The sequence below is a fragment of the Aedes albopictus genome, chromosome 2, assembly GCF_035046485.1.
Source record: "Aedes albopictus strain Foshan chromosome 2, AalbF5, whole genome shotgun sequence".
Lineage (NCBI taxonomy): Eukaryota > Metazoa > Arthropoda > Insecta > Diptera > Culicidae > Aedes > Aedes albopictus.
Window position 1 is genome coordinate 261785959 of NC_085137.1, and position 26210 is coordinate 261812168.

Consider the following 26210-nt stretch of genomic DNA (forward strand, 5'->3'; position numbering starts at 1 on the left):
ACTTGTAAAAATTTGGACAACATATTCGAAATCAGCGACCCCGAATTTAGTAAGTAAGGGTATTTTTAACACAAACGAACATTGATGACTGGCATGATCAATGTTACCCCAAATCCACAAAATCAAAAATTTGATTAAAAAGCTTATTTTAACATGATTTAAAGTTTCACAATACTTTTTCGGGTAGCTTAACACATACTCAGAGGGCCTGTACTTGTTTTAAAAATATAAATCATGTAACATTTGCTTTAACAAGAGAATTATTCAAGAAAGATCGAAAATTCTGATCAATGTTACCCCGGATTACGGTACACTTAAAAAAAAATTCGTAACAAATATTTAAATAACAATAAATATCATTGTTGCTTAGATCATGTTTGTATAATCAAATACAAAATCACTTGACATATTTTTTTAGGTTTCGTGATTTCGTTTTAAATTTGAGTACAGTAGATGTTTCGATTATCGAATGTTATCCGCTAAAACTTCAACGACTGACAGACGTGTTGGCAGAAGCTCTCAATGAATAACTGAGGAAGTACTTATATAGAAAACTAGCTGAAAAGAAGTTTTTAGCCAAGTGAGGACGTTACGACAAGAAAAAGATGAACAAAGATTTTTCTAATGTTTTCCAATAAATTAAAGGAATCTAGTAAATAGTAAACTACCATTGATAACAATACAAATACAATTAGTTTAATGGGGTCAATTGAACCGATGTTAAAATAAGCATGTAATAATATTTGTTGTTGTGTAAACAGATTTCATTGGGCATTTCAACTGACTGGAATCAAGTCACTAGCACTGTCTAAACCCATAGACACATCTCTGTTTGTTTTTGACAACATCGGTGGGGGAAAGAGGGAAAACAACCTAATTTTGGGTAACTAGTTTATTCGATATACTCAGCTTTGAGTAAAATCGACCCAAAAAATAGGCAGTTTGATTTCTCCGTGCACGGAGGCATTGAGCTTTTTTGCTCTGGCGTGTGAGCTTTTTTGCTCTTCAAAATTTTGCTGTACGCTTGATATGGCTGTCATACGAATGACAGTCAGCACAGCATCAGAGTTTCGTCAGCAACAGCGACAAACAAGGAAGAAGTGCACAAAAATTTCGGAATTTGTGCAATTTTATTTTGTTTTGTCGTGAAAATAGTGCCAAATCTTCAGAAAATGCCGTAAAAGCATGTTCCGATCGATCGCAGAGCTAATTGATACCAGTATCGAAGAGGGTTTTTTGTCCATTAACGCTGGGACAGCCTCAAATCGACAAAAATTGCAGCTAGGATTCAGGTGAGTAACTTTGATTTGTTGTGGAGCTCCATTCCCCTTATTAATTGTGTACTTTTTCGTTCGCTTTTCTTTACGATATAATTTTATTAGGTTGATTCTGTGTTTTGATGTATGTAAGAGTGAAGTTGAGCAATCTACACAGAATACATTGGAAAAAATTGGATGGGCCTTACTGGAAACGATCGAACCAAACACGGTAATATGAATTAGGATTATAGAGGTTAATCAATCACACTAATGGTAACTATGCTGAAGTACATAAATATTTTGTCCGGATCTAATGGCATCTACCGTGCGTGCCGTCTGGCATTGTAAATCTTTGAGCTTCAATGTCGATTTTTATAGGGTAAAAAGACCTACTAACAATCGTTATATTTCAGGACGGGGAAACACGACCCGAATAGAATTGAGATATAACAAATATGTAGGGTAAAACATATAACTTGGACGTGTATGTAATTTGGACATAGCACCGTACAATTCACAATCAGATTGGCCTAAAAATAATCAATGCAGAAGGTGCCGCTAAACCCCCTGAAAAAGAAGGGCAGATACATTAGGTATCTTCAATTTCCCGCAGAGAAATAAATTGTAAACACCATTTCTAATTCAAATCAACCGTTTTTTTAGTTTATTAGCGACAAACTAATTTCTGTATTATATTAAACTTCCATTCAGAGTTTGGAATTTTATCGCGAGCCACTGAACGGTCTATATTGTCTATCCGGTTGGAATCAAGACTGACATTCAATCAAAAATTGTCATTTTCTTGGTCCAACAACGGGAAGGATGCGCAATACTTTTGACATGATTCAAAAACGTCGCGAGATCGGTCGCGTCGCGACTTGATTGTGCGACGTCCGGTTTGGTGGCGGCCCGACAATATTCAGCTTGTGCTACACTCGCGAGTGTAGCAGTTCGTGAAGCAACTTGCTCGGGAACACTTCCCGAAATACTATGTACTCATTCTCGCGTCATATATCGCAATTCTTAGTACATTTTTGGCTCTTTAGGGTCCTAAAATCATCGGTTTTAGTAGAATAGCGTATTTTTATTTCTGTTGAAAAAAAAATCATGTTTTTTAGTCAAAAACAATTTTTGACAACTTTAGGCCGCTTGAGGGATTACTTAGCTTTAAGATACAGACTTCAAATTTTGACACGATCATTTTCTTAGCTAAAACAATAAGTTTCCAACAACGAACTTATTATAACATTCCCAATTTTTGCAAAATAAGGGACGGCCTATTCCTTAGGCTATCTTTCCCGGAATTCCCAAGTATATGTCGTGTTCAAAAACAAAAGAGTAAACTCCGGCAAGCAAACTTCCGAATCTTCCGCGCACATTGTTTACTTTTTGCGCCGACTAACTAACTCCCGGCAAATGCTTATTTAGCATTAGGTCTTTTCAAAAACATTTCTAAACTGTGGTCGTTTTTGTTGATTTAAAAATGATGGGATAATTGGGTTTTTTAATTTTTTGAAAAATGTAACGATTTTTCATTTTATACAAAAAAGTAACTTTTTCTGAGCCACTATGATTTTTTTCAGATTTTCAGAACTTTATTTTGATACCTAAAATTAATTCTGAAGAGATTTTTTTGCAATCACCTTTTGACAGCTGGACATCTCTTTGACAGCTCCGCCCAGTACAACATGCGGCGAGGGGTGATTCGACAAATCTCTCCATACAAACTTCAAAATGATTTTTAATTAGGTTCCCGGACACCAAATTTCATGAAAATGTAGATTTCGGCTCAGTTTTGCTTGCAGATTCAGAATATGGAATTATCTCAACACCGCTAAACAAGCCAATTGTACTTTTTTAAGCAGCTTTGTTGGATCCGTGCCTTTAAATTGTCTGAACTTTATAGATGTTTATTTTATAATTTAACCCCAGATTTAAAATAATAACATATATCGAAAACGATTGTATCTTTCATACTATTACTTTTCAGGTCAAGGAATTGATCAGTCCAAATATTGTACTGGATCTTATAACAAAAAATTACGGACCGGAAGTCAAAAACAACCAGACTGCACCGAAGTTACGTGTTTGGATTCTAGAGAAATATTTTAAAGCAAGTTAGTATAAACTTTTCAGTGTCATTGGCTTGGTCATTAATATTTGTGTGACAATTATTATATGAGCATTTATTGCGCATCAAGTTCACCACTGGACTGCGCACTTAATTTTCATCAGTGTAAACATGTATAAAAATGTGCGATTACAACAAATCGAGTTGGTGTTTTCAGCGCACTACTTCTTCGATCTACGGTGAATAAGTGCTCTGAAGACACATAGTTGATTTGATGCAATCGCGCATTTTTATTTGCGTTCTCGCACTTATGAAAACATACTTACTGCGATAGTCCAGTTGTGAACTAAATGTGCAATATTCATTTAACATTCCAATTAAGATTAGACATAATCATAATCAGTACTGGGTTTGCGGGTACCTTGATCACTTTCTTCCCGGTTCACCCATTATTCATTCTCCTTGATAAGCACGAGAAGGAGCGGGATAAAATAAGAAGCAAACACCCCCTCTTCCACTTTTCTTTTACTTGTTTTCATGGTAGTACACCATGAGACATGGTCATGGGCTGCAAAATCTCAATATTGCCAAAAATGCACATGTTACAATTATGCTTCCACCGGCAGTACAATCGAGAAAATCGCGTCCAAAGTTCGAGAAAAGTAAATTGTCTCAACTATGAAGTATAAGTGCTGAATCGTGTTCTAACATCTACCAATTTTCAATTTGAGCACTAATTTTTGTTTTAGAGCGATTTTAGTTCCATAGGATTTCCAATGAAACGTGACGCTTATGCGTCCACTTTTAAGAATGTTACAAATCGGCCTTGCATTTTTTCAACAATTTTCGGAACAAACTATTTATTTTTATTTCCCCATATGATAGTACCCCATGATACATGGTCATGGGCTGCAAAATCTCAATATTGCCAAAAATGCACATGGGACAATTATGCTTCCACCGGCAGTACAGGGGATGGCCAAAATGTTTGGGATAGCCACCTTTTTTTTCTCTCCCAAAAATATTCAACATGCTGTAACTTTTCATAGAGTGCATCAACAACTCTCAAATTTTGACTGTCAACCTATTATATGTATTACCATTTTCGCGAGAAAAATCCAAAACGTGTCAATCCATGATAACTTATTTAATGTTAAAAAAGTACCTATGTTTTAATAACTTGTAAAGCACTAATATATTGTTTATAAAGGTTTGAAATTTTATTCAATTCGGTTCACTGGTTTCTGAGATATGACAGTTCAAAAATAATCTGTCTGAAAATATTTTTTACGGAAATAATTCTAGCTTCACGAAAATCATGCCTAAGGGGGCGAAAATTTGAAAACCCAAAATTGGGGGACGAAAATACAAAAACGGGGGCGATTTTTAAATAGGTATATCAAAAGTATTTAAATACAAGTCCAGAATGTCAACTGAATCATTAAAACTCCCTGACATTTCAAGTTTTTTTGTTTCTAGGATTAAAATATGTGTGTTTCAAGATCCACTAAATTTTTAATTTTTTTATGTTTATGTGGTTTTTTTTGTCAAAATTCCATGAGAAAAAATAAGACTGATACACGAATTTCCGAAAGAATTCCTATGGTTCCTGGAGATCTTATAAAATATATATAAAAAAAATCTATGGCGAAAATTTATGATTGATTTTTATCCAAATTTTGAAAGGAAGATTTTCTTTACTTGATGAGAAAGTTTTGTTTTTAAATCATACGCGTTTTTTTTTTCATAGAATCAATCAAAAACATGAAGTTCATAAACAAGGTATTTAGAGTACATAGCTACAATTTTCTCGAGCACAAATCTACAGAAACGTCAAACGTATCTGACTGAAAATGTAACTTGATGCTTGCTTCCGCACAGTAAACATTGAGTCACATTTTTAACCAGATCCGTTTGACGTTTTTCTAAATTTGTGCACGAGAAAGTTTTAGCTGTGTACACCAAATATCTTGTCCTTAGGACGAATCTTAGAACACTTTTCGGATGAAAGTCGTCACACGTTGTTTGAAAATGTTTCAAAGAAATTTCCGGAAAGAATTTCAAACATTGCGTATTACTAGGAGCTGTTTTGAAAATTTTTCATAAATTCAGCGTTAAATTCCCTCAAAACCGATTAGTAAATTATGTACTTGATTAATTGAATTAATTATTTTATAATAAAAATGTATCTACACACTTAATTTTGATTACCGAGTTCGGTAATTTTTTGACGAGATTAAAACTGCTGAGCACCGAACTCGTTCAGCAAAAATGCATTGTTTACCTTTTCCATACGATTTTGACAGTTGTTTTACTGAGCCTCAGTAAAATCGATTACCGAAACTACCGAGATCGTACTGCTGTTATAATCTCGTCAAAAAAGTACCGAACAGGCAATTCAGAAATAAGTGTGTAATTCATACGAAGCTCGTTAATTCGAATCAAAGATGACTATATTTGAAAATACACCAATATATTCCTGAGTTGTACTTTTTGCATAAAAGATATTTTTGTAATTGTTTTTCAATTTCCCACCACTCTTATTTGAGGACGTGTGGCCAAAAATCTCTGGAGTTGAAGAACCGCAATTTAGAACACTGATAAAGCATCTGTTTGAAGATAACGAGTTTTCGTAAATGTTTACAGTCCAATCTGTTTTGCTCGATTTTGTTCAAGAATATATAGCACAAACACGATTTCAAAATGTATTGCAAAAATGCAATCAATCAATCAGACTCTATGAAAATGAGATCGATATTAATGTATATACATTAAATACCAGTTTTGCCTCAGTAGTGTCAAATAATGGAATTTCAAGTACTTCCGATAAGCAAGGTTTCAGCAATTTATCATAGAAAAAATAATTTTCACTTAGGGGGGCGAAAACGTTTATGTCACGCTCCAAGGAGGCGCTACCTCATAAAAGTTCAGGAAGCACTGGATTAACCAATCGGGCTCAAATGTGTACCAATGATGCACATATAATAGGTTGACATACAGTCAAATTTTGACAATTTTTGATGCACTCTATAAAAGTTACAGCATTTTGAACTTTTTTGTGAGAGAAAAAAAAAATGCCTATCCCAAACATTTTGGCCACCTCCTGTACGTAGACTCAATTTTGGCCACCTCAAAGCCCCTCTCCCTCCCCCTCGTAGACAAGACAATAAAGACAATTCACACCGTCTTCAGCCAGAGGCTGCACAGACTGAACACATTACTTACACTAGACAACGGACAACACAGAACACCCAGTGGCCCAGTGGTGAATTTTTCGTTTGACGAAAAGTTTCCACCGACTGGAACGGGAATCGAACCCACACTCCCTGGCTTACCATACGCCTAGACGACTGCCGCCGCTAACCGCACGGCCACGAAGCCACGAAGACTTTAGTTCATACAAAACTTTTCGACATTTGTATTGATCGTAGACTTTGGCTAGATTCCCCTCCCCCCTTTAAGTTTACGTAGTTTATGGACAGACCCTTATTCTAAATAATTATGATAATTATAGCTCTTTAGTTCATTAGGACACTATGTGAGCGAGTGGCAGATTGACTGCTGTGCTATTGCAAGTATAGAGTCTGAGAATAGTTTTTCCTACTACTATTGTACTTGCAGTTGAAACCCGGAATTTTCGACTAGCGAAGTTGGATTTTTCTCCAAATCCGTGCATCGGACTTAACTTCGGAAGTGGTGCGCTGTATAGCGGACCAGGTTTGCTATACAGCGCACCACTTCCGAAGTTAGGTTCGACGCACGGATTTGGAGAAAAATCCAACTTCGCTAGTCGAAAACTCCGATTTTCAACTAAATTGAGAATAGCATAATGCTGCTTTACCTTATACTTTTGATAGTATGTACCGTGACCGCGCCTGATTCCAATCAGCTCCTAATTCCGTTCACACGAATCAAAACACCGAGTATTTGCCGAAACTGTCGCAAATCTTTAGCAAATTGATTTTTGTAATTTTCAATAAGTATGTCCACGCCAGAATATAATCAAAAAGTTAAAGGGTTTCTTGTGTATTAATGTGAAAATACATTAAATGCCATTAATTATTCAATCGGCCGCCATTCTACTTTTTTTCTTTTGCGGACCTGTGAATTGCATCAATTTATACATTTAATTTATTTTCATTGAAATATTAACAAAATCAATCAAAATAGCACCAAAGCAGAACAAAGGCTACGCTCCACACAAATTTCGAAAATTTTGTATGGACAAAAGTCTACGAGAGGGAACGTTCAAAAACACCAAAAGCTTTCTCGTCCACTTCCTATAACTTCTAAGACTAATGATGATAAATAGCATCAGGGGAGACGACACAAGTTTTCATAACCCAAAAAAGTCGGAATATCCCACAAAAAGAAGGCATATCCACTGAAAAGACGACAAAGTTTTTTTTTGTGAAAACTAGTAATGCCCCCCCCCCCGCCCCCATAGCACATTATACATTCACATGTAATTAATATCATAAGTAATGAGTACTTTTTGTAGATCCAAATATGGCAGTCAAGTGTGTTGCAGAGGTACCCCACAATCAACCTAAATATGATATAAATCAAATGATCGAACGCATCGAAATGCTGCTAGCGAACCCGGAAGCTATTCGAGATGATATTGATGGGGTTAAAATGTTTTGCGAACAGATTGTTCTGTACCTTGCGCATGTTCCGTTAAGAAAAGACATCATAACCATGGAGCTGGAAAAGCTGCAACATTTCCTGCGGAAAGTATCCTACCATGTACCTAAACAGCATGCCGATGAAATCGTCGAGGTGTGTTTGAAAACTCTCTACAAGCATATGGTTTCTGGTAAGCTGAAAGAATATCTCATTTATTCTTCTTCCTGATGTAAATCAACCAAATTCTTCTGCTTTTTATTTGCTAATAGATGAAGAAACCTCCATGTATGCTTCCGTTGTATTGGACCTACTGGATAAGAAAGAATTAATTAAACAGGGCGTTCAGTGGATTCTCCAGCAGAACAATGATACGAAGGCTATCAAGAATGTATTCAAAACGTTAATGCACTGGTTAACGGCTCAAAATCAGGCAAACGACCTTGTTACGTGGATTTCTGAAATAATCACCGGGCTTCATGTATGTTTCATTAATTTAACTTGTATTCTAATAGTCCGTACAACGTTTTTTTTTTTTTTAATTTAACAACTGCAGGAACTTCAAAAACACGATGTGCTATTGGACCTGTCTTGTAGTTCTGTGAAATCGTGTTTTAACTATTTTCAAAAACATGGTTATCATGCGAGTATGTGTTCCATATTGTTCCATATAATGGTGACTGTTGAACACTCGCCTGATGTTTTCAACATGGTAAGCAATTGAATATTTTACATATAAGAAATGCTTGAGAAGCAGCCTTTACTTGCTTTTAATCCTTTTACAGATTCTTCCCAAGGCTCCTACAATATTGGCTGAATTGGGAAAGCTGAAGGAACAAAACGAGCCGGGAGATGACTGTCAGCAGCGATTTATTGTCATCCTTACAGGTTTGATGATACGTTTTCCGAATCCTGATTATCAATACAGGGAGCTGGTAAGCAAACCAATCATTACTTTGGTTGTGATTTTTTAATTATGCTTATCTTTCAAATCTACAGAAGGACTGTTTGAAGAAATACCCTCGGCCAACCAACTTCCGACATGCGTTCAACGGTAGCGAAATACCTAACTCCGTAATAGCCTCGGCCAATGCAAGGGTTGGACTTGTGAATCTGGGGAATACATGCTACATGAATAGTGTGCTACAAGCATTAGTGATGACGAAACAGTAAGTACATTTGATTATGTAATATGCGATTTATTAATAAATTCGGAGCTTTTCTCTAGTTTGTAAATTTTGATTCTGTAACATTTGCTTGAGAACCATTCGCTCAAATTCCAAGCGCCCGAAAAACGAAACATTTTCCTGTAAGACCATTCGCCCGCAAAAGATCAATAGCCCGAGAAAGTCGTCCTCTAGAATGATTCCATGCCATTTTTTTAGAACATGGTTTTCGTGGGCTTCGTGGCCGGGTGTCAGTCGTCTGGCCGTCTCATAGGCCTCGGAATGTAGGTTCGATTCTCGCTCTAGTTCACGGGTTCCCAACCGGTGGTCCGCGGCCCCCTGGGGGCCGTGAAGCCAGTCTAGGGGGGCCGGGATGTTACCAAAAAAATTGTTAAGTTTTTATTCTATTTTGTGCAAGTTATACCATTTCCAATTTTGTATACCAGCAGGGGGTGCTGCCACAATTTGAGGAACAAATTTTCAGTATAAAACGCCTTCAGAAAAAAAAAATTCGGCTGCGCCGCTATTTTTCAACTACGACTCAAATTGAATGTACATGACATCTTTTTTACGAAATGTTTGTGTCGAATAAAAAAAAATATTGATCGTCGAAAATCCCTCCAATAGTAAATTTCTGGCTACGTCACTGTACCCAAAAAAAACTAGGTTTCGTTCATTCAATTCATATTTTTTTTTCTAAAAAAAAATCCATTGGGCCGCAGATGTTTTGACAATTTTTATAGGGGGTCGCCACCTCAAAAAGGTTGGGAACCCCTGCTCTAGTCGGTGGCCCAACGGCATTTGGCCTAACGACCTATTCGGCCAAATGGCTCCTCCTCTCCTCTTCTTGGCGTAACGTCCTCACTGGGACAAAGCCTGCTTCTCAGCTTAGTGTTCTATGAGCACTTCCACAGTTATTAACTGACAGCTTCCTCTGCCAATGACCATTTTGCATGTGTATATCGTGTGACAGGCACGAAGATACTCTATGCCCAAGGAAGTCAAGGAAATTTCCTGTACGAAAAGATCCTGGACCGACCGGGAATCGAACCCGTCACCCTCAGCATGGTCATGCTGAATACCCATGCGTTTACCCGCCTCGGCTATATGGGCCAAATGGCGTTTATGATCAATGGGATGTTTTTGACATTCTGACTGCCGATATTTCCTTCCTTTGAGTGTAGAATTAGCATTTAAGTTAAAATACACACAAAAAAATCCGTCTTTTAATCATATGCTAGAGTTTTTGACCCCATTCCCGGCACTACAGGTAACCAAAATTGTGCATTGCCTAAATGCACAACAAAACGACCATTTTCGTCCACTTCTATATCTGAATCAAATACCTTATTGCTGGTTGAACTGGTTGTTAACAGTGATTGTTGTGAAGATTTTTTCCCGGAAAGTTTATTTTGAACCAGTTTACTGCACCTTCAGCGCTAATTTCCGGCACCAATGCCGAACTTCCAGCAATATCAAATGGGATATCACTTCGGCGCCCATCGTTGTGCTGACGAAGTGCACTCATCTGCGTGTAATAGTTGTTTTGAGCATTTGTGCGGCTTCAGGTAGCTTACTAGGGGAGACTGGGGAGACTTGATCCCTTTTTCTTAATTCACCTGAAACTTTAAGAAAAAACACAAAACTAGATCCGATTTCCATACAAAATGGCAGGTAAACATCTATCGCAAGTTAACATACAACAGAATGCCTTTAAATCATTGTGAATGTTTTCAAAACTGTGTTTTTGTTGGGAACTTCAGCGCAGTGGAAATTACCGACCCGGGATTCGTGATACGAGAAAGGTATTCAAACAACTCGGACTGCGTGTTTTAACAACTGTAGTCAACAAAGATCTAGTACGGACTAATAACAAACAAATATACATGAATACAATACATTAGCAATTATGCTTCGTCGTTTTTCTCATACGCATACTATTTCGTCACTACATAAACATCTGTCATCACAGGGGGTTGACTACTCTCATCTTTTACAAACTCGACCAGGGGGCTGACACTACTCTACTCCAACACTCCTCCTTAGTGCAGCCCACTGGACCTTACTGGTCTCCTACAACATCTAAAAACTTACTCCTCCTGAATTCAAGCCGACGCTCAAGAATCTCTTCTACCTTTATTGGTAATACAAACCACCGCTCTTCTTACCTACAGCAATCACATTCTCGCCTTCCATTATTCTACAATCGCTAGGTCCAAACACTACCGTATAACCTTCTTCTGCAATCCGGCTCACTGACAGCACATTTTTGGATAATCCAGGTACATACAAAAGATTCTTCAGTTTCACTTCAACTGGATCGCCATCTAGTCCAACTCCAACAATGATTCCTTGTCCATTTCCTTTAGCTTTCACCGTTTTTCCGTCCGCTAGCATGACCTCTTCAGCTTCTGGATTCCACCAACCGAGGCTCGCTGTCGAATTGGTCATATGCTTCGTACATCCGGTATCAAGGATCCACCTTTCAGCGATATCTGCATCTCTTCTGGTAGTCATACTGAAACACACTCCACGATTATCGCCGTTGCTATCCGAGTCCAGTTTCCGTACAGTTGTCGTTTTTGCTTGGTCCTGCTTTTTCAAATTAGCTTTCATCTCCTCCAATAAAACGGGGCAGTTCCTTTGAAAATGACCTTCACGCCCACAGTAATAACATTTTCTAACAAAACTTCTCGGTTTTTCACCCTGCACTGTGGACTTCATGACTTTCTCAGGAGCACTCTTCTCAACCCGGTCCTCGTTTCTTCTCCGCCAATCATCAAGAAGTTTTCCTTTAACGTACTCCAGTCTAAGGTCCTCCTCCGGACGTCCTTCCAAAGCGGTGACAAGCGGGTTGTATGACTCCGGTAAACTGGAAAGAAGAATCGCTACAACCAGATGATCCTTCAGCGCTTCTCCCAGCCTGGCCAGTCGGTGAACTAATTTCGTGGCCTCCACCAAATGATCCGACATGCTTCCACCTTCTTCCAGTCGCATCGAACAAAGTCGCCGCAGAACATGAATTTTGTTCGACAACGACCCTCGCTCATGGTAACTTTTGAGTTTCTCCCACATCTCCTTTGCCGTAGTCGCTTCCATAATGTGGATCAACTGGCTGTCTTCCAACGCCAATCCGATCACCGCACGAGCCTTCTCGTCTTTCCTGGTCCAAGCAGAAGTGACATCCGCCTGCTCTGGCTTGGGATCCTTCACCATCATCCACAGGTCTTCCCTCATCAGCATCAGCTCCATTCGGAACCGCCAGGTTGACCAGTTGTCATTATTCAACCGGTCGAATGTAACTTTTAATTCTGCCATTTCACAATATTATTTTGTATTCACAAATTCAACCTTTTGAACCACTGTGTAACGGTCTTCCAAAAATGCACTGTTCCTTTCCACACAAAAGCAATTTGAAGTCAACAACGTCCGTACAGTCTCACCACAAACTCACAGCGCTGATAGTCTACCACCACACCACAAAAATGTCCATATGATGGAAATAATGGAAACGTTTCGACTCATTTATCGGCGCAATCGCCGATCGCTCCTCCTCAATCACAAAAATACGCGCAGTTCACTTGTCCGTACACTTTTATTCCATCTCGTTGTTGGCCTATACCTTCTCACCAACGACACTTCTCCCGGCTTTCCCGCTACTGAACATTCGTGTGATTTCACCCGCCGGGGGAAAATTCAATTCAATTTACTCGAACGCAAATTAAACACCATTCACAGAATCTCTTCGATCGGACACTTGCATACACTTGTTACGGTTGAAATATGTATCATGGTAAAGCCGTGGTTTTGTTAATAAATGTAACGATTCGTGCACCGCGTGTAGAGCACCCCTGCAACGATCACCAGTTCCAGACATCAGTTACCAATGCCACACACCTCAGACGCAGACCAGTCGATGCATTCGGAGAATTCGACGACCGATCGGCGATCGGCAACGAGAGATTGTTCGGACAGCAAAAGCGTGATTGAAATGAATCCAGGCGGGAGGAGAGAGATATGAGATACGGTGGAGACCTCGGTGTAGACGTCGGCTCTCTGGCGCAAGCAGAATTCTCACCGTCTATCGTGAGAGGCTGCGGTTCGTTTGTCGGCGATCAGTGTGCGCTTCTTCAGTAGTTGTCAGCCCGGGAAGCAAGCCAGGTGTGCTCGGGCATGGAGTCCCCTCACTTGGAGCATGAGAAGTGGAGTACGGAGGAAACCCTCATCCCGATAGACAAAGAGCTCTGTGGACGAGATTTGGTGGCGTTCTCGACGACACCTAGGCGGCGTGCAGAAGGTCGTGGGCAGGAATGGAAACTCTGCTAGCCTCGTGGAGGCGAAGATGGTGCACGAATCGTGTTAGGGAAGATTGTGAAGGCGTTTTTTAGATCGAGAGCGGGCAGATGTAAAAGAAACAGAAAATGAATAAATGTATGAAAGGTGATGTTCGGTCTTCTGATTAGATGAAGAGAATGTGCAAAACCCAAAAATGTTACACACTTTCTCGCGAAATCTGAGCCCAAAACCTGTTGGGAACTTCAGCGCAGTGGAAATTACCGACCCGGGATTCGTGATACGAGAAAGGTATTCAAACAACTCGGACTGCGTGTTTTAACAACTGTAGTCAACAAAGATCTAGTACGGACTAATAACAAACAAATATACATGAATACAATACATTAGCAATTATGCTTCGTCGTTTTTCTCATACGCATACTATTTCGTCACTACATAAACATCTGTCATCACAGGGGGTTGACTACTCTCATCTTTTACAAACTCGACCAGGGGGCTGACACTACTCTACTCCAACAGTTTTTATGGAGGCATGTCTTATGATGTATTTTTCAAAAATGGGTGACACTTGATCCCCCTTTGAGCACATGGTTTATTTAAAGGGAAAATAATTCCAGAGTCTTCCTGTTCATTTTCTTTTCAAGTTGTCTTGTATTTTCGATTAATATGGAGTGTTTGAAATTGTAAGATTTCCTTAAATTTTTAAGGATATGCCGTATTTTCAAAATGGGGAGACTTGATCCCCCTTTTCTTGGTTTGTACTAAAGTAATAATTATCTGACACATTTTATTGTTAAATAGACTAGAATTCCAAGTAAATGGGGGCTTCCGAATAGAATTTTATTTTTCACATGTATAATGTGTGTGTAATCCTCGGAGGATCAAGTCTCCCCATGTCACAGTTGTGTATACTAAGCTGAATTAATAAAAATATGTTAACAACAGCCTTATTTGGATAAATAAGTCTGAAAGTATGTTATTCAAACTATGTGCTGTGAAATTTTGACACGATTTGGTTCAATTTTCACAAAGTTATTGAGATTTTTCGGCATCGCCTTAAAGATTTCTGAAGGACTGAAAACAAAGCATCAGCCGTTGAAAAATAATGCAGTGTACAATCAAAATCACTTGTAGCCAAAACATAGTCGTTTGTCCAGGAGTAGTTTTGGAAAAAATATGCTAGAAGAAAAATGTTTTTGATTCCGAGAAAATATGGGGGGAACAAGTCTCCCCAGGGATCAAGTCTCCTCAGTCTCCCCTACTATTACGGAAATGCTGCGGGAGATGATAAAGATGCAGCAGAGATGGAAAATATCCAGCAAATGATATTTTGATTTGTTTTGCTGTGAGGTGCCGGGAATTGACGCGGGTGCCCAAGTAGTTCGAAACCCTAAATGCTGCCTTGTGAAATATTTTACCCTGGATTTTTACTTGGATTTTTCTCCAAATCCGTGCGTCGGACCCAGGGGCGTACAATTTCGTTTCAATGATACACTTTCATGCAACATTTGAATGAGTCACTTCAAGTGTTTCATACATTTTTCTAATGACTCGGTCGTTAAAAAAAACTTTTCCACTCATCGTAGCACTCGGTAGTCTCCCACCCGGTCGCATTGCTTGTGCTTCACCCGTCAGAGCATTAGTGTCTCACTGGTGCGCGCTAGTCTCTCAATGGTTACGGGCGCCGGTTAATTGGATTTTAGTGGTCAAATTTGTTATCCTCTTTCATAAAACATAATTATCATTCTATTTGCGTGCACCACTATTTAAAAATGTGGTTTAAATAGTGTTTTTAGCATGTTGAAGTATTTCAATGACTCATAAATGAAACGAAAATCCAAGTGTATCATCCCATGCTTCATACACACTTGTTTCTGTAGCAGCAACGAACGAGTGTGTTGCTGGGTGAGAGATGAAGCATCACAGCAGTCCGTTCGCATGGGAAACGATTTGCTACAGTCGTCGTACGTCATGTTTTCCTTTCGAAATTGCACGACCCGACTCGGACCTAACTTTGGAAGTGGTGCGCTGTATAGCGAACCAGGTTTACTATACAGCGCACTACTTTCGAAGTTAGGTCCGACGCACGGATTTGGAGAAAAATCTAACTTCGCTAGTCGAAAACTCCGATTTTCAACTAAATTGAGAATACATATACAGGGTGTTAGGTTCGTGAGTGCAAACTTTTTAAAGGGTGATAGAGGACCATAAATGGTGAAAAGAAATTGTTCTACGCATACGGCCATGCCAAATCTCAACTGCTTCGTAGTTATTAAACATTCCATTTTTTGACTATTATTGCCTTAACTGGCTATAACTTGAAAATAGTCAATCTTATCGCAGTTTTTTTACAATTATTCCAAATATTATTGAATTTTCTATCAAATGGCATCTTTGAATCGATTGGTTTAGGTAAATAACTAAGTGTTTTAGAGCAAATAGTCCAAGAGTGATGTGTTTTAATCTGTTTTTGTCAATTATCTTTGAAAAATGCGTTATAAATTAAAATTCTTCCTTAGGCAAAATTGTGGCCCCTGTTCCACTCTACTATTCGTTCTTTGACACCAAACTTCTAACTTTTATCGTTTTCTTGCAATTTCGATTTAAAACAACAAAAATGCTGTAAACTAGTGTTATGGATAGAAAATTTCAGAACAAGCATTGATCAGTCGCTTTTCTGATTTTTGTCCGCCTGATATCTTATAGTACCATGGTCTTGCTGAATGAGCCATTTTACAAAGTGACAACAATGCTGATGATGATATTGATTTTCACGGGTTATTGGACGCTACCTCCTGTAAAAATTCATTCATAAAATCGTCTCGTAAAATGGACTATACCCGTGCGCTTTTCGCTTCAGCTATATCTTCTTTTTCTTTGTGGCTCTACGTACTCATTAAAACTTGGTCGGCCTAACTTCAACTTCGTATTCTTTTAGCACTTCCACAGTTATTGATTGGAGGGCTTTCTTTGCCTGCCATTGCATGAGTTCGTATATTATGAGGCAAGTACAATAACGCACTATGCCGAGGAAAACCTTACCCACAAGGCTAACTAGAGACCCCTTCGGCTGTATGGGCCCCATGACGTTTGTATGTGTAATCATAATCAACTACTACTCCTTATCATCGACTTTGAACTGACTTGCGCTTTCATCGCACCTCCTTTTAGGGGTGCAATAAAATTTATTTATTTATTTATTTAATATTAAATAATGTTGTAGAGTACCTTTATCTAAATTTATGTAGTAGTAATGGGAAACTTTTTTTCTCTTTATTCGTAAAATAGGTTCAGTCGTGAAATACTGCTGGCTAAAATCGACGCTCCGTTGTTTGATCAAATTCAAAAGTTATTAGCCCTGTTAATACACTCTCACCGTCAGGAACTCAATCCCCGAGCATTACTGGCCGCAGCTCGTCCTCCGGATTTCGTTCCCGGCTACCAACAGGATTCGTCCGAATTTTTGGGTTATCTGCTGGAAAAACTGCACGAACAGGAGAAACAATTGATTCGCGAGAAATGCGTCGAGAAACAAAGGCAGAACAAAAACCAGTGGACTGTATCGACTGAGCCACAATCTCAGTTGGTTAAATTGCCTTCAGAATGCTCGAATACGACGACAAGAGAACAAGGCAGTACGGACAGTGAAACCCCGGCTAATGCACAGGATGCGACTTTGAACGAAATTCAGCTTCCTCCAACGCTCATACAGAGAACGTTCGATGGCAAACTGTTCGTTACATACCAATGTGGAGTTTGCGACTCAAAAAGTACCAATCTCGATGCAATTCGATCATTTGAACTATCCTTCCCGGAATCTAATGGCATCAAGACGGAATACTCCGTGCAAAAGTTGCTCGATTTCTATTGTTCCTCAGAAAAGTTGATAGGCGATAATCAATATTACTGTGATAAGTGCAAGCAACTTTGCGATGGAGAGCGTTCCATAAAGATTACAAAATCGCCGAGAAATTTAATCCTTACGCTCAAGCATTTTCGATATGACTTGCACAGGCACACGAGGGCAAAACTAATGAACCAGGTGCTACACGATGAGACCATATCGCTATGGGTCACTCCAGAAGAAGGTCACCCTTTTACTGTACAGTACTCGTTGTACGCAGCAGTGGTTCATGCCGGAACTAGTATGGACTCCGGACACTATTACACTTACGCACAGGACGAGCCGGATCGCTGGTACAAGTTCAATGATAACTATGTAACCGGATGCACCGTGGATGAGTTGCACGCCCTATCTAGTCCCAATACACCGTATATTCTGTTCTATCAGATGTCCGCACCATCTACTGATTGCACGATGAGCTTATGCATAGACGAAGAAATGGAGCACAGCGCGTCAGCCAACCTGGCTTTGGTTTCTACTGACTCCGTTCCTGAATGTCAGCTTCCCCGGCTGGATGAACTTTCTCCCCGTTTGCGAGACTTAGTTCATGACCACAACCAATCGTACAAGGAGGAAACACGTACTACTACACAGAAACGCTTCGAAGTACTCCCCAGGAACCGCGACACAGACGATGACCCACCGCCGAATTCTTGCGGTAGTAATGCTATAAACTTCAATAGTCGATTCATCTTTTAACGTACTGTACGAAATGAGTGCTTAGAGGGTTCAAGTGTAAGCACTGATGTAATGCGAGATGTAAAATTAAAATGAATTAACGTTCAAGGATCAATAGTATCTCTGTTTGTTTCGAAAGAACTTTCCGGCTTTATGTGCCATTCTTGTATGTAGGAGAAATATTCACTTATATGTTGATGAGCTTGAAAGTGCAGACAAAAATACAGTTAAATAGAAGGTTTCATCTGGGTCTTGGTCATCCCAATACCTGACCCACAGAAGGATACTGGTTCGATAGAAGCAGAACCTGGCTGACTTAGCGAGCCATCCCAAACCAAGCAAGAAATTTTAACTTCAAACAAAAATGGCATGATCGATTAGAATGTACTTACATTTATTGTTGACGTTATCCTACTTATCCAAGAGTTGTTCTGTGGTGGCGTGGCAGTGTATCCCACGGCGGCAACACGACTTCCAGCCCTGTCCGGACTGTTAATCCTCGAGCAGTCGCGTCTCTGACCACCTGCAGCGACGCCACGCTCACGCTGTGTACCACAAGCGTGCATTTTTCATAGGGCGTGTGCTCAGTAGACGACGCGACCGCTCCCAGGTTAATGAGAAAAGACTATCGGCTCTCTAAAATAAAAACTCTCGTTTTTAGTAAACACTCATGCCGCACAGGGATTGTGTTGGAAACACAATTTTTTTAGAATTGCTCGTACGCTCACATTTTTGCAAAATATCAATTTTCTTCGGTATTTGAAGGTGGTTTATAAACCCAGCGAGGTTGCCATATCGAAATTATTGCAAAATACATGCTCATGTGAGTGCACGAGCTGATTAAAAAAATGTGTGTATTTATGTATCACATGCTCTGTGCGGCATGGATGTCTACTAAAAATGTGCAGGCCGAACACATTTTTTGAGTGTGGCCGTTTTTGCGTGGGCTCTTTACCGGCAACCCCGCTGCTTGGTACGCCAAAGTTAAACCATGTAAATAGTGTAAATAGAGTTTGAAATGTTAAGCCTGGTGTTTTAATTCCGGTTCTGGTTCCTTGGTTTAGTGGTCTATTCGGAAAGTCGTTGGTCCGCCTATGTCGAGAACTCTAAAATACAGTCCACTTGCGAACATAAATTTAGTTCAGTCGAACCGGATCGTGTGAAGTGAAGTGCCTTTCCGACTGTTCTGGAACCGGATGAAGAACCAGGAAGTGAATAAGTGAAGAAAATATCCGAAAAAGTCGGAAATCCATGGAAAAATTAAACGTTGTCGGTGTGAGCAAAATGGCCGCCGTCGAAGTACAGTGCTGGTGCGACGTCACCATTTTGTAAAGAAAATGTTAGTGCGCGGGCCCATTTTGGGAAAGTGCTGATGGTCTAGTGGTCCATCGAAGAAATTGATTGAAACGAGCAATTAAGTGCTCAATTTCCGGGGTTCGGAACCCTATCAAGTGAAGAAGGCTGTTGTGAAGCTTGTGTTTCGGTTCTACCACTGTGTCCGTTAGTAGAATCCGGTTGCGTGAGCATAGACTTGGCTGTGTTCCCAACCAACGTCGAGCTTTGGGCTTGATATGAAGTGGTGTCCACGGTGGCATGCCGGAAAAAAGTAATTTGCAGCAGCAGCAATCGGCGGCATCTGGAGCTAGTTCTGCACTTGGGCAGTCTACTCTGGATTCTTCCACACCGTTAAGCAAGAAGCAGAAGAAGAAGCTGAGGTTGAATGAAAAGTCGGCCACCATGGAAAACATCCAACGATGCGTCCGTAGCCGCGGCGCGGCTAAAGGTAAGCTCATTCGTATCCTTAATACTATTCGCCCAAATGAAGAGGAGGTGGTCCAGCTGACGGAAGCTGAGATCAAAGTCTACATGGCGAAGGTGGAAGCAGCCCATAAGGACTACGACGATGCTCACAACCAAATCGTGAACGAAGTTTCGGATGATGACTACGAGCAGCATGTGCAGCTGTACGAGGAGCTCGATATCCTTCACGACACCGTTTCTGTTGGAGGATTAGCTCAACAAGGTCAGAGCCACCGCGGCGGCCGCAGCAGCTGCCACAAATGTGACGCAACAAATTCAGCAAGCACCGGTTGTCATCCATCCACCGTGTTCAAGGATCTCGTGGATAAGGGTCCAAATCCGCCGGCAGTCAAGCTGTATCATCTGAACAAGGCTCTGGTCGGTAGTGCAGCCGGTCTCATCTATGCCAAAATGATCAACGAAGGCAACTACGCTCACGCGTGGCAAGAGATGTTCGAGAACACGCGTCACGCTATCGACTCTCATATTCATGGCCTTGTGAATCTCAAGCGCATGATGAAGAAGAGCCATTTGGAGCTGCGTAGTCTGGTCGACGAGTGTAGCAAGCATGTGGAAGGTCCCAAGTTCCTAGAGCAAGATTTCGATGGAGTAGGTGAGGATTTCGTGATCCGTCTACTGGCGGCAGCATTGCGCAACGACATACGCCATATGTGGGAGTCCACCATTAAGCACGGTGAGCTTCCCGATTACTACGAGATGCTGACGTTCCTAAAGGAGCAGACCTTCATCCTGGAGAGGGTCGAAGCCAGCAACCAGAAGTCATCCTCGGTTCCTGTTAAGTCCGTGTCTGCGCCCAACAAGTCTTCGGTGCAGAAAGCCCATGCAGTCGTTTCGTCAAGCGAGCAGGAAACAAAGTGATTTTTGCGGAAAGGCACACGCCAATCACCAGTGCGCTGATTTCAAAGCTTTTCCTGTTCCGCAAAGGTGCGAGAGCGTAACGTGTGCTTTAATGGACTACCCGCTTTGCGCTCAGCCACAGTTGATCAGCAGGAGTAAATCCATTTTATTTTGTACGGTGAAATGCATCTAAACTCAAATTACTTGAAATAGAAAGCTTTATGAACAGCCCTAATTAGTTTTTCTGTTTGAAAATTAAGGTACTAAATATGTATGGTAACGGCACAGACAAACAGACGTAACACTTCGAACATTTTCCGAATCAAATCATAGTCACGGAAACATGTTCGCCCAATGCTAAAAGGACTGAGTTTGGCCGACCATTAACTAGGTGGCGGTAGTGGGCAAACGTCAAACTCGAGCAAAAACGATGCGAGCGCCACGGGTGGTCAGTTGGCCAACTATCAAATTTTCAAATAGACCGTTAAATCGGTGTACGATGCAAAACATCAGAGTGTTACGTCTGTTTGTCTGTGGTAACGGCACAATAATCTTACGCTCCCAAATGCATCAAAACAAGCGATGAGTAGACTAAAAACGGTAGCATTCGCGGGACAGAATGTAACTAAATTTATGTATACCGCGTGTGCCAGTGAAACCTAACCTCCGAAATCCCCGAACACAATAAAAGTTGGCGACGAGGTTAAGTGGGAAAAAGCAGTGACGAGACGATCAAAAGTGTACCTGAACAGTGAAGACCGCGTGGCTCGTATAGTAACGGAGTGAGGTTAAGTGCTACCGTTTGTCCAGTGCGCGTGATTAATTGAATCAGCAGCCGGGGAGAGTCGATACAAAAGCGTATCTAGTTTTGAAGAGCACGTGTCGCGCAACGAAGTTTTTTTTACTATCGTTTGTTCAGTGCAGCTCGCCATGATGGCCGAAGAAGAACAGCCCAAACACGTGATGAGTGGATCGTCCGGTAACGCGAAGGTCGCGATGAATTTCGGTTCGTTTGAAAACTACGTCGCGGGTGATGACTTTGAAGTCTATGAAGAAAGAATGCTTCAGCATTTTCTTTTACATGACATTCCGGAAAATAGAAAAGTGGCGTTCCTTTTGACGCATCTTGGAATGGACACGTACGCCATTCTCAAGAAATTATTGCAACCGGTGAATCCAAGTACCAAAACATACGCGGAGTTAGTGGCAGCGCTGAAGAAACATTTCCGGCCGGATGAGAATAAGGTATCAGAGCGGTATAGGTTCCATCAAGCGAACCAAAAAGCGGGTCAGGTAGTGTCGGAATACGTGGTCGAATTGAAAGCTCCCGCGGAGAAATGTGAATTCGGTGATTTTTTAACTGAAGCGCTCCGAGATCGGTTCGTGTTCGGAATCTATGACAGCAGGCTTCGCACTCACCTGCTCAAGCAGAAAAATCTAACCTTCGACAAGGCAGTGGATGAAGCGCTTAATTGGGAATTAGCCGAGAAAGATAATAAAGTGCGGGAACACGTGTTCGGTGCGCACGTGGTGCGATCCGGTAAACAGAATCGGGGTCGTAGCAAAAGTCGTTCGAAGTTCGGAAACAGCAATGGCGGTCAGAAGAATCAATATGGCCGGCGCAAAGTGTGTGAAAAATGCGGTAGAGATCATGAATCGGGGAAGTGTCCAGCAAGAAACTGGAAGTGTTTCGCGTGTGGTAAGCAAGGTCATGGAGCAAATGTGTGTTATTCGAGAAGTGCAAGGCAGAATCGTAGTGGTAGCCAGGATTCGAGGAAGAACCAAACCGTAGGAACGGTTGGTGCTGGTGAAGATTTGGCGGCAGAAATCGCTAACCTTCGGATGCAGCTGAATTCGGTGAAGAACGATGCTCTATTAGTACGTAGCAAAGAAGCGACGGAAACGTTATTTGTGGATAACCGTCCGGTAGAATTCGAAATAGACAGTGGGGCATGTGCAACAGTGATCAGCGACAGTATGTATCGAAAGTGGTTCTCGAACCGACCGTTGTTCAGTGTAAACGATGATTTTTCAACTGTGACGGGACAAAATATCAAGGTGATCGGAGGATTTAGTGCAGATGTGTCCAGAAGTCAGCGTGGTCCGAGTGAGAGACTCGCGCTGGTGGTGATCGAAAGCAACAAGGGCTTCAGACCTCTTCTGGGGCGCACGTGGATGGACGTCCTCTGGCCAGGATGGAGGAGTAAGTTCAAGGAAAGTATCGTGAGTATGAACCGTGTTGAAAATACCCTCTTAGATTCGATTCGATTGAAATACCCCAATGTGATTTGTAACGATAACACTCCAATTTGCGATTTTGAAGCGGAGATTGTCATGGAAGATAACGTAACTCCGATTTTTCACGTTGCTTATTCACCCCCTTATCAGCAACGACCGGCTATTGAAGCTGAGTTGAATAGATTGTGTGAGGAGAATATTTTGAAGAAAGTCGCGTTTAGTAGATGGGCTTCTCCCATAGTTGTTGTACCCAAGTCCAATGGCAGCTTGAGACTGTGCATTGACTGCAAGGTGACCATAAACCCTCATTTGCGATCGGAATATTACCTGTTACCGAGAATCGACGACATTTTTGCCAATCTAGCAAATTGTAACTTTTTTTGCGTGATCGACCTACGAGGTGCGTATCAGCAGTTGAAAGTATCGGAAAACTCGCAGCAATACCTAACGATTAATACACACATAGGACTTTTTCAGTATGTTCGTTTGCCCTTCGGCGTGGCAACTGCTCCGTCGATCTTTCAAAGCATCATGGACCAGATTTTAGGAGACATTGAGGGATGTGTAACGTATTTGGATGACGCGTTGATAGGAGCAAGAACGTTAGGAGAGTGTAAGCAGATTTTGGACAGAGTGTTAGAGAGATTGAGTAGATTTAACGTGAAGATTAATACCGAAAAGAGCAAATTCTTTGTGACGTCAGTAGATTACCTGGGTCATACCGTTAGCCAGGACGGAATTCGTCCTAATCAGTCCAAAGTAACTGCAATAGTGAATGCGCCAGCTCCGAAGAATATCCAAGAATTACAGTCGTATCTGGGTCTGTTGAATTACTATTCCAAGTTCATTCCGAACATTTCTTCAGAGTTGAGAGTTCTGTACAGATTGCTTCGAAAAGATGTAGCGTTCATTTGGGACGGAGAATGCGAAAAGTGTTTTGCGAGGAGTAAGGAGTTAATTTTGAAAAATAATTTGTTGCAACTCTACGATCCTAATAAACCAATCGTGGTTGCAGCGGATGCCAGCCCTTATGGCGTAGGCGCTGTGTTGTCTCACATTGTAGATGGGGAAGAAAAACCTGTAATTTTTGCCTCGTGTACATTATCGCCTGCAGAGAAAAATTACTCGCAGCTGCATAGGGAAGCATTGGCTATCATATTTGCCGTAAAGCGTTTCCACAAATACATTTATGGACATCGCTTTAAGCTCGTTTCAGACTGTGAAGCGTTAAAGGAAATCTACCACCCTCGAAAAGGAACTTCAGTGATTTCGGCATCTAGGCTTCAACGTTGGGCAGTGATTTTGTCAATGTACGATTACGAGTGGGAGTATAGGCCAAGTAGGAATTTGGCACATGCAGATGCATTGTCCAGATTACCTGTGTCTGGTGGCACAGATATTGAGGAATTATCCATTAATCGGTTGGAACAATGTCCAGAATTACCGTTAAAAACTTGCGATGTAGCGGAATTTACAGCAAAAGATGACATTCTGTCTCAGGTGTATGACTTTGTTTTGTTCAGATGGCCTCGTGTAATCCCAGATCGGTTGAAGTACTACTATAATTTGCGAAATTCCCTGAGTTGCCAAGATAATTGCTTGTTCTATGGTGATCGATTAGTGATCCCTGCTAAGTTGCAGAATATTGTTCTTAGAATGCTACACACCAACCATGATGGTATAGTTAGAGGAAAGATGTTAGGAAGAGGATTATTTTGGTGGAAAGGTATGCAGCAGGATATTGAAGATCATTTCAAACAATGCGAAGTTTGTGATCAGAGAAGAAACGTTCCCAAGGAAAAAGTTACTTCTAAGTGGCCAGCCTGTAAACGCCCAATGGAGAGAATCCATATTGACTTTTTCGAATTTGAAGGCAAAATGGTGTTGTTGATAATTGATTCATTCACGAAATTCATTGAAGCAAAGGTGATGAACAGAACGAACGCAGAACAGGTTAATGAACGGTTAGAAGTTTTTTTCAAATTTGTAGGATTGCCAGAGCAAATTGTGTCCGATAATGGACCTCCGTTTTGTTCTCTTGAGTTTGTGCGATATTGGGAATCGCGAAATGTCAGGGTAACCAAATCTCCTGTGTATCACCCACAATCAAATGGGGCCGCTGAACGAGGTGTTCAGACGGTGAAAACCTTTTTGAAGAAAAGATTGTTGGAAAAACAGGATAAGAGAGATACGTTGTCTAGAAAGCTTAATGATATTCTAGCCAAGGATGGGAAAAAAATCATTAATTTATTGCGTATCCCTCACTCACATCCACGCACAATCTGATGCGAGTGTGCTTCTCCCCCAGCCAAGCAAAATATTTCCACTTTCATTGCCCATTCTTTCTAATCGCCGAGCACCGAACGACGCACGCAACGACGCACAGTGGAGCACCTAGTACATCAAAACTGATCAAAATTATTTTGACGCATTTTCGCAACCCAAATGCAACCCAAATTAGTAATGAAACGTATTTCATAGTTTTCGTATTTTTTTATTTCGTCATTAGGGTGACCAATTTTATGATTGTAAAATTCAAGATTTTTCGAAACTAATTTTTTTCAAAAAATCACAACTTTTGAACCAGTTGACCGATTTTAAACTTCTTTTTTTTTGCTTGAAAGCTGTTGAAATCTAGTTTTCAGCAAAAATACGTTCAGAGGGCCAAACAGTATTTTAAGGCAAATAATATCATATAATAATATCTAGATTGAGTTTAAATAAGGGCGAAAGTAACATGAGAGAGTTCTCTTCATCGACTCTCTCTTCTGCAAATTAAAGTGACGAGATGCAAACTCAATCGAACTTTTTTACACTTAGACGCTAGATTGCATCGCAACCTAGCGATTTATGACCAAAAAGTTCAACAATACTTGCAACTTGTCACTTTAATTTGAAGAAGAGAGAGTCGACGAAGAGAACTCTCTCATGTTACTTTCGCCCTTATTTAAACTCAATCTAGATATATTTATCACGATTTTTTTTCAAAGTGTTGCAACTTTCGAAATCAGAAACATCCGGAAGGTTTTCTTTCTGCATTTGAAAGAGGAACCATAGTTTTATCATACACTAAAAGCAGATTTTCCGGAAACAGCCGAAAAATCAACTTATTTCATTTTGAATATACGGTAAAGGATTCCATCAAATATTTTTTTCAATATTTTCATATATTATATGTAAATTCAACGTCAATTTGTTTGGGTTTCAAATTAACAGAATAACAACATTAACCTTCTTTAACAAACTGCATCGTTGAATTGATTGACTATCAATTTCATTCACTTTGTACGGTCAAAACTAGCACGCGCTGTGAG

At 40.6% G+C, this 26210-nt stretch overlaps 1 protein-coding gene across 3 annotated transcripts; it reads left to right on the top strand.

Annotated features, from left to right (window-relative positions):
- The first annotated feature begins 1019 nt into the window (after positions 1–1019).
- On the top strand, positions 1020–18115 carry LOC109414482 (ubiquitin carboxyl-terminal hydrolase 38). 3 transcript variants are annotated; one of them, XM_062851662.1, is made up of 9 exons: positions 1020–1292; positions 1383–1488; positions 3250–3376; positions 7832–8149; positions 8229–8437; positions 8513–8668; positions 8742–8891; positions 8956–9125; positions 16707–18115. In XM_062851662.1, the coding sequence occupies exons 1-9, from the start codon at positions 1186–1188 to the stop codon at positions 18019–18021; spliced, it is 2658 nt and encodes an 885-aa protein (XP_062707646.1). In that variant the 5' UTR covers positions 1020–1185; the 3' UTR covers positions 18022–18115. The 3 variants fall into 3 exon arrangements, with proteins under 3 accessions (XP_062707646.1, XP_019543871.2, XP_062707647.1); XM_019688326.3 differs by lacking the exon at positions 3250–3376 and having other exon boundaries at positions 1135–1292; XM_062851663.1 differs by lacking the exon at positions 1383–1488 and having other exon boundaries at positions 1139–1292.
- The last annotated feature ends 8095 nt before the right edge of the window (positions 18116–26210 follow it).